The sequence below is a fragment of the Littorina saxatilis genome, linkage group LG15, assembly GCF_037325665.1.
Source record: "Littorina saxatilis isolate snail1 linkage group LG15, US_GU_Lsax_2.0, whole genome shotgun sequence".
NCBI classification, from domain to species: Eukaryota; Metazoa; Mollusca; class Gastropoda; order Littorinimorpha; family Littorinidae; genus Littorina; species Littorina saxatilis.
The window spans coordinates 28532471-28541065 of record NC_090259.1 but is presented as its reverse complement, the minus strand read 5'-3'; the positions used below and the strand labels follow the sequence as shown (position 1 = coordinate 28541065).

At 42.0% G+C, this 8595-nt stretch overlaps 1 protein-coding gene across 1 annotated transcript in view; it reads left to right on the top strand.

The window, feature by feature from the left end:
* Window positions 1-8356, top strand: part of LOC138948089 (O-acyltransferase like protein-like) — a 12671-nt gene extending 4315 nt beyond the window's left edge. The window contains exons 5-7 of the mRNA XM_070319614.1: window positions 3091-3277; window positions 5465-5607; window positions 6700-8356. Coding sequence (XP_070175715.1) covers window positions 3091-3277; window positions 5465-5607; window positions 6700-6810 — 441 coding nt within the window. The 3' untranslated portion in view covers window positions 6811-8356. The remainder of the gene's footprint in view (window positions 1-3090; window positions 3278-5464; window positions 5608-6699) is intronic.
* The last annotated feature ends 239 nt before the right edge of the window (window positions 8357-8595 follow it).

Here is an 8595-nt window from a genome sequence, read left to right as displayed (position 1 = left end):
CATGCAAAGGTGACATGCGACTCATTCCGTTGTGGAGGGTCACATATAAAGTAAGAAGTGGAAATGAATGAATCAAGAAAAGGAAAAGAGTAAAGTAAAAAATGGATATGAATATAGTGAGAAAGGGAAATTGATAAAATAAAAAATATAGAGAAATTGAATAAGAAATAGAACTATAAAGAAAGAAGTGGTGTCACGTTTCAATAATTATATCACATAAGGTGATTATGAAACGGTTAGTTACTTCTAACTAACTAACCTCACCACGATCCACTCTCGCAGTCAAACAATTAAATAGAAACAACAAAAGTATAAGTTTCAGACGCCTGTTTATGTAATAACTCGCCAGCTCCCTCGAGACTTCACTCCAAAATATGTTCTTTTACGTTCAAAACGTAAAAACAGTGGTCACTGACAAAATGCCAGTTAGAATATACAAAATTATAGTAACACGCTGAACCCGTGTATAGCTAGGAAAATATATATCTGATCTGCCTAAAAGTGCTAATTTATGCAGGTGTCACACACCCCACGTTGTCACCACTCGAGTATAATCATGAATATCACAGATGACTAGGTGGTAATAAGGGTGCATAAGACATGGTGCAACTTAGCTTTTCTTCTGCCACTGAGTGGGCGGCCCGTATGTTAGTTCATAGTCTCCACAACTGCTCCGTCAAAAGAAGTGCTGGTTGGTGTGACGACGAAGCAGGGAACAGGGGAGACATCGGGCGCCGCACCCAGTCGCTGGTTAGCTGGTTAGCCGGTTAGCTGGTTAGCCGGTTAGCTGGTAAGCCGGTTAGCTGGTTTCATCACTCCGCAGACGATCTTGTTATAGCGTCCCGCAGATCACAGCATCCCGCAGATAGCCAGCAGAAACGTTCCGTTGTAGAAAAAGAACGTAGAAAGGCTGCAACAAAAAGCCTCGGTGCACTAAACATGTCAAGCTACCCAACAACCTCCACCTTTAAACATGTCATCTTTACATATCTCATCGAGCACGTGGGCCTGCACAAACGAACTTTTACAACAACAAATCAGCCATTTCCTTCTTTCTCTCCATATCTGCAAAAACCATATACAGATTATTATTTTAGCGTCACAAAGAGCAAATTATGCGCTAACCTGGAAAGAACAACAAAGAGTATTTCATTCCACAAACACAGACTCGTCAACAGCGTTAAATAATGATTTATTACCTCAAAAGCCTATGTAGGTAGCACTCTCATTGAGGCGAAAACCGCTTCCTCCTTTGAATGGCACCTGTTCGTCAACAGCGATACCCCATTCACCCTCTCGCCGAATCCTTTATGCGGTGAAAAACCTTCCCCGCACAGCGAAGAGAAATTGACGACCCGTCGACATCAGACCGCATGTGAAAAGAGAGAAGGTGGTCTCAACTGAAGTTTCCTGGAACCCCTCCTGTACATGCAGAGCGGCGCGTTGAAATCAATGCAGAAATCAAAGCGATGAAATCCATCAAAGCTCGCAGGAAATATAAGACACGACCGTCCTCCCCAGCGCTGAGTGTTCGAGTGTCCAGTTAAAATGTCTCAGACAGACAACCTTGACAAAATCACGTGACTCACCTTGTCACTACCCCAGTTCAGTTATCGACAATTTTGCCCAGCAAGCAGAATCACGCACGCGGAACCCCTGAATCAACGAAATTCCCGTGCTCGGCTATGCATGGTTAGCAAAAACCCACAACCGTTGACAGAAAACAGGCGCTTTCTGTCGCAATTTGAGAAAGGCACCCGACAGAGTTACTCTTTCTCGAACCATGTCACTAAATCGTGACACACCTCCCCTCTTCAAGACGAAACCTCGGTTTCGCTCTCAGTCATGTTCTCCTCTACAGCACGAGAGAGAAAATCAGCTCCAACATTGTTGGCGCCCGGAATGACGCGTACCGTGAATAGTACGGTTTGAGGATCAACGCCCAGCGCATAAGTCTGGCGTTTGCCAACCTTGCAACCTGAAGATATTGCAGAGGTTGATGGTTTGTCTCTAGACAGAAAGGTCGTCCTCTGGAACGAGCAATCCCTCGTTTCATCCCTGATGACTGCAACCTTCTCTGTCTTCTTGTCTTTGTTCTTCTTGTCTTTGTCCTTTTCCCCGTAGGCAGTCCTTTCCACGTAGGCGCGCAGCAGGTTGGCGTGGTACAGGCGTGCTTTCCCGTTCATCATGATCCTGTAGTCGTTCTGGCCCACCTTCGCTGTCACCTCAAAAGGTCCTTGCCACTGCAGTTGTAGCTTGTGTTTGACAGGTAGAAGTAGCAACACTCGTTCTCCAATCTTGAAGCTGCGCGGCCGTGCCTTGCGGTCGAATCCTCGCGCGTAACGCTGTGCTGCTCTTCCCAGGTTTTCTTGAGCCAGTTTGCAGGTCTCTTCAATCCTGTTCCTGAGTTCCACGATGTAGGTCGCTGTCGTTTGCACCTCCTCGTCAGCTTCTTCGTCAGCTTTCTGTCGCAATTTGAGAAAGGCACCCGACAGAGTTACTCTTTCTCGAACCATGTCACTAAATCGTGACAAGTGGAAATGAACAAAGTTGGAAATGGAAATAAATGAAGGAGAAAGAAATGCATTAGGTAAAAAGTTAAATATTAAATATGAGAAGAAGTGGAAATGAATAATATGAGAAGTGGAAATGAATTATGAATAGAGTAAGAAGTGAACTAAATTCAGTCAGAAACGGAAATAAAATAAAGTAGGAAATGGAAATAAATTAAGTAAGAAGTGAAATTAATACAGTTAGAAGTGGTCTCATCGGTGAATGGAATAGTATCTGGGTTTTTTTCTGCATTTCGCAATGATTGTCTTTACACGGTTTGACACTTGGATAAATATCATGAAAGTTACAATACCAGCTAGGCTTCTAAAGTAGAAATGTTGGCATCCATTCGTCTGTCATACATGTTTTCCTTAATACACAGTTTGGTATTGTTTTTATTACTTGCAGTGTGTTTAGTTTGTGATTTTTTTGTTACGCAATGATTTTGATGATTTCTGACATTTTAACGTGGTGAGTTTTTTTTTTATCACGTAAGTCGTCGTTTACAATTAAAAAAAAAACACTTCCCGTTTTCAGGTTGTTCAGTTATTGACATCTTTCATCCTGGCATCTTGTTCACTGTTGGTGTTGTTTGGAACTGTGGGTGTGGCAAACGGCGGACATATCAGCCAACCAGCGGCCTCGTTTTATATGGCCATGAGTCACGTGATCTGGCCTTTAGGCATCGCTTGGTTTGTAGCACTCTCCTCTACGGCAAGTGCTGGTACGTACGCACATTGATACACACACAAACAAACGCACTAATGCATTGACACATAAACACACACGTACACACACACACACACACACACACACACACACACACACACACACACGCAAGCACCCAAGCACGCACTCACACGCACACACACTCAGGGGCGGATCCGGGAGGGGGGTCCGGGGTTTCTGGGGTTTCTGCCCCCCCCTCCCCCCCCCACAGCCTAAAAAAAGAAGAAGACAAAAATTGAAAATAAAGAAGAAATGATGCTTCTTTTGTTTTTAAACAGACGGTGTCACTTTTACGTCGTGGTGACGTTGATGTTCACTTTGATCAATAAAAATATTGTGTTTAATCATTAATGCATGTTGCTGTAGGCTAACCTTTAAAAGTGGCTTGAGGATGTTGGCTCAGCTAATGGATCACAGCTAAAAGCCTGGTCCCTTTCAACTATGTGCCTTTGTAGTCAGCTGGCTTTTGTCTTCTTAAATAACAGTTTTGGAAGGTAGTTGAGTAATTTGTTGGCTCAGGTTGCACTTGATCGGTCAATTTTCCTGTTTTGGGTCCAAATTTGTCTTCTGAAATTAACTTTTTGGCAGATGTATTAGAGGTAAAGGAAAAAGACATTTCAAAACCCCCCTTAAAAATGATGTGATCCGCCCTTGCAAACACAAATGAATGACCAAACACACACACACACACACACACACACCTCTGCAAAGTGTTATCAAGGAGTTTATATTTGTTGTCAAAACTCAACAATATGCGAAGTCTGAAACACTAAAAATGTTCTTTCATGCTCACATAATGCATCACACTACCCCAAAAAATCAACATTGTGGGATGGCTGCAGTGATGTTCACTTACTAAAACTCAATAATGTGTACCGTCGTGCTGCTTAGCTTATCCTGCATGAATCGCACATGTTTACAGAAATGAAGTTAACAGCCTTAAATTCCTTCCCCTCCAAACCCATCTTGTATAAAATAAAGCTGTCTTTATGTTTGAAATAGTTCATGGTGATGTGCCCAAATATGTGCAATCGTATTTTACACACGTTACGAAGAGGTATGGGTCTCACAATTAACTTAATAATAATAATAATAACGGGCATTTATAAAGCGCCTTATCAAAAGTTCAAAGCGCGGGACAACAATACATGTATACAAAAATCATACAATCACTGTCAGATTCAAACAACACATCATGCACATCTCACATCCCCAGACTCTATACTAAGGAATTATCCGTAGTGTTGTTGGAACAAGTGAGTTTTCAAATTGGACTTAAAAGATGAAATGGATGGAGAGTGACGTAATTGAAAGGGGAGTGAATTCCATAACTGAGGTCCATAATACGAAAACGTGCGGAAGCCATGAGCCTTGCGTTTAAAGCGACCTTGACAGAGAAGTCGAGCATCATCAGAAGAACGAAGGGTGCGAGAGGGAGTGTAGAGAGAGACCAGTTCAGAAAGATAGGCAGGTGCCGATTCAGAGATGATATTGTAGCAGAAGCAGGCAGCTTTATACCTAATAACTCCCACCAATTACTAGCATAGATCTTTATAAATCAATCTTTGCTTTTTCAGGATCATCTCTGTGAAACTCTTTACCGATTGAAATCAAAAGATCCACATCTTTAAAAGCCTTTAAAAGGCGGGTGCACACACACTATATGACTGTACATATTAACAGCTATTGTGTTTTCAGCGTAGCAATAGGGTCCGATATTTTGACGAGACAAGTGTAATGCCGACGAGTCGAAGACGAGTTCCGCAAATTTCATGGGGCTATAAAAAACACCCTTTTTCTTCCAAAATGCAGAAGCTTTTGAGAAGTCCCACGCCATACACGTAAAATTCCACTCGTGCAAAAAACACGAGTGTACGTGGGAGTTTCAGCCCACGAACGCAGAAGAAGAAGAAGAAGAGAAGTCCCACAAAGGGAAATAACTCTGCCTGCCAAACAAAATTCTAGGTCAAGACTCATTGTTCATTTGTTAATTGAAACACATTAATCTTTTAAATAATAAGTCGATGTTTAATTTTTTGGCAATTTTTTATAATTAGATCCGTTTTTTCAACCGATCCTTAACTTCTTTTGGAAGAGTGTATACATATAACGATAATCTTTTTCTTTTCTTTTTTTTTTTTTTGTCAGCGTTTATCTGCAGATGAATAATGTTTCATTGCAGGTTGGATGTCCAAGATTCTGTCGAGACCCGCTTGGTGTGCGTTGAGTCGTCTGTCACTGTGTGTGTATCTGATTCACCCAGTGGTCATCCTACTTCATTATCTGAGCACTCGCACTCCGCTATTCGTCACACCATTCACCATGGTCAGTGCTTGTTTGGAGCTTGAAGAGAGAGAGAGAGAGAGAGAGAGAGAGAGAGAGAGAGAGAGAGAGAGAGAGAGAGACAGACAGACAGACAGACAGACAGACAGACAGACAGACAGACAGACAGCGGAAGAACGAGAGAGAGACAGAGAGAGACAGACTGACATACATACAGACAGACAGACAGACAGACAGACAGACAGTGGAAGAACGAGAGAGAAAAAGAGAGAGAGACAGACAGACAGAGAGAGAGAGACAGAGAGAGAGAGAGACAGAGAGAGAGAGAGACAGAGAGAGAGAGAGAACGCATGCGAGCGACATAGACTGATAGTAGGTATGCAAGGCAAGGCAAAGAATTTATTCAAGAAACCCAAGGGAGGTACATGAAGGAAAAACAACATATAAATACAAGAACAATAAAGTAATGCAAACTGCTTCAACATATACATGAGTGCATGCGTGCGTGTGTGTGTGTGTGTGTGTGTGTGTGTGTGAGTGCGTGCGTGCGTGCGTGCGTGCGTGCGAGCGAGCGTGTGTGTGTGTATGTGTGTGTGTGTGTGTGTGAGCATGCGTACGTTCGCGTGGGCCGACGTGTTATTTATTTATTAAGGAGATTTCTATAGCGCATAACTAAAAGCACTATGTGTGTGGTTGTGAACCTTTCTGACACTGTGTCTTTCTGTATTAAACTCGTTACTTTTTGCTGTGTCTTTCTGTGTCTGTTTCTGTATTAGACTCCTTACTTGTTGCTGTGTCTGTCTGTGTCTGTTTCTATATTAATCTCGTTACATTTTGCTATGTCTTTCTGTTTCTGTTACTGTATTAAACTCGCTACTTTTTGTTGTGTCTTTCTGATTTTGTTACTGTATTAAACTCGCTACTTTTTGTTGTGTCTTTCTGATTTTGTTACTGTATTTAAACTCGCTACTTTTTGTTGTGTCTTTCTGATTTTGTTACTGTATTAAACTCGCTACTTTTTGTTGTGTCTTTCTGATTTTGTTACTGTATTTAAACTCGCTACTTTTTGTTGTGTCTTTCTGATTTTGTTACTGTATTAAACTCGTTTACTTTTTGTTGTCTTTCTGTTTGCAGGTCTTCTTCTTTATCGGACATACGATGTTGAGCTACGTTGCTGCGTTGGTCATGTACTTAGGCTTTCAATCCCCTTTTGTGGCACTGCAGCAATTGACCAAGTCAGTCTAGAGAGTACACAATCGAGATCAAAGAGTTAAGAACAAAGAGTCGAGAAACAACACATTGATTACTTTGAGCGTACAGAGAGAGAGGGGGGGAAGGAGAGAGAGAGAGGGAGGGAGGGAGAGAGAGTGAGGGCGAGAGAGGGAGAGAGAGAGCGACAGAGACAGAGACAGAGAGAGCAAGACAGCAGAGAGAGAGAGAGAGAGATCAGTAGAGCGCGAGACAGAGAGAGAGAAAGCGACAGAGAGAGAGAGAGAGCGAGAGAGATATAGAGCGCGCGACAGAGAGAGATAGAGCGCGAGACAGAGAGAGAGAAAGCGACAGAGAGAGAGAGAGAGAGAGAGAGAGAGAGAGAGAGAGAGAGCGTGATACAGAGAAAGAGAAAGCGACAGAGAGACAGAGAGAGAAATGTGTACGCGAAGGAAGGTATCTTGTAGACATTGAACTTTTTCGTTTTAAATTAAGGACAAGAGTTAGACTCCCACGTGGCTTTGAGTGGCCAAATTGACCACGTAGCGGAAATCTACGAAAACCAAGGGCACAGTCACAAGCCGCTGAGATTGTTAAACCTTATTGATGAGTTAGTTGCTGCTGCTGTTGTTGTTGTTGTTCTTCTTCTTCTTTTTGCTCTTGTTCTTATTCTTGCTCTTCTTCTTCTTGTTCTTCTTCTTGTTCGTCTTGTTCTTGTTCTCTTTCGAATTTCCTCTTCTTCTTCTGTCCTCTTCTCCTTCTTCTTCTTCGTCTTCTTCTTGTTCTTGTTGTTGTTGTTGTTGTTGTTGTTGTTCTTCTTCTTCTTCTTCTTCTTCTTCTTCTTCTTCTTCTTGTTCTTCTTCTTTTCCTTCTTGTTCTTCTTCTTTTCCTTCTTCAATGAAAACAACAAGAGCTCAATAAAGTGTGGACTTGTAGCTCTCTAAATGGACTTCTTGCTAAGTTATTAGCGCTAGGTCAGTGTCCGTTTGTGTTAAGTGTTTTCTTCGCTTTGTTTTACCTTGAGTATTTAAGAGTAAAGCGTCTGAACCAATGATTCATTACTCTAATGTTTAGTCTGAGGACATTCTTTAGTTGGTACCAAACCCCCCGCGGGTTAGGGGGAGTCCCATATTGGTTGGGACGAGAAAGAATTTACCCGATGCTACCCAGCATGTCGTAAGAGGCGACTAACGGTTCTGTTTACCCTTGTTAAGTGTTTCTTGTATAGAATATAGTTAATGTTTGTGAAGATTTTAGTCAAGCAGTATGTAAGAAATGTTAAGTCCTTTGTACTGGAAACTTGCATTCTCCCAGTGAGGTCATATATTGTACTACGTTGCAAGCCCCTGGAGCAATTTTTTTATTAGTGCTTTTGTGAACAAGAAACAATTAACAAGTGGCTCTATCCCATCTCCCCCCTTTCCCCTATCCCATCTCCCCCCCTTTCCCCGTCGCGATATAACCTTGAATGGTTGAAAACGACGTTTAACACCAAATAAAGAAAGAAAGAAAGTTGGTACCAAGAATTGGAGTCTATTTGCATTTGCATTTTGACATTTCCTTTTAGCGTATGTATGACAACAATAGTATGTCCGATAAAGAAGAAGACCTGCAAGTAAATGCTTGTATAACTGTGTTTTAATTTTAAATGTGTCAAGCGCAAAGAGCATACTTGTAAAGTTATGATGTTGCGCTATATAAATGCTCATTTATTATTATTATTACCGTAAAATCCCTAGCATAAGCCCCCCCCCCCCCCTGTGCACAGATTTAGGGCAAAATTGGGGGGTGGGCGTTTGCTAGGGATAGACCCCTTTGCAC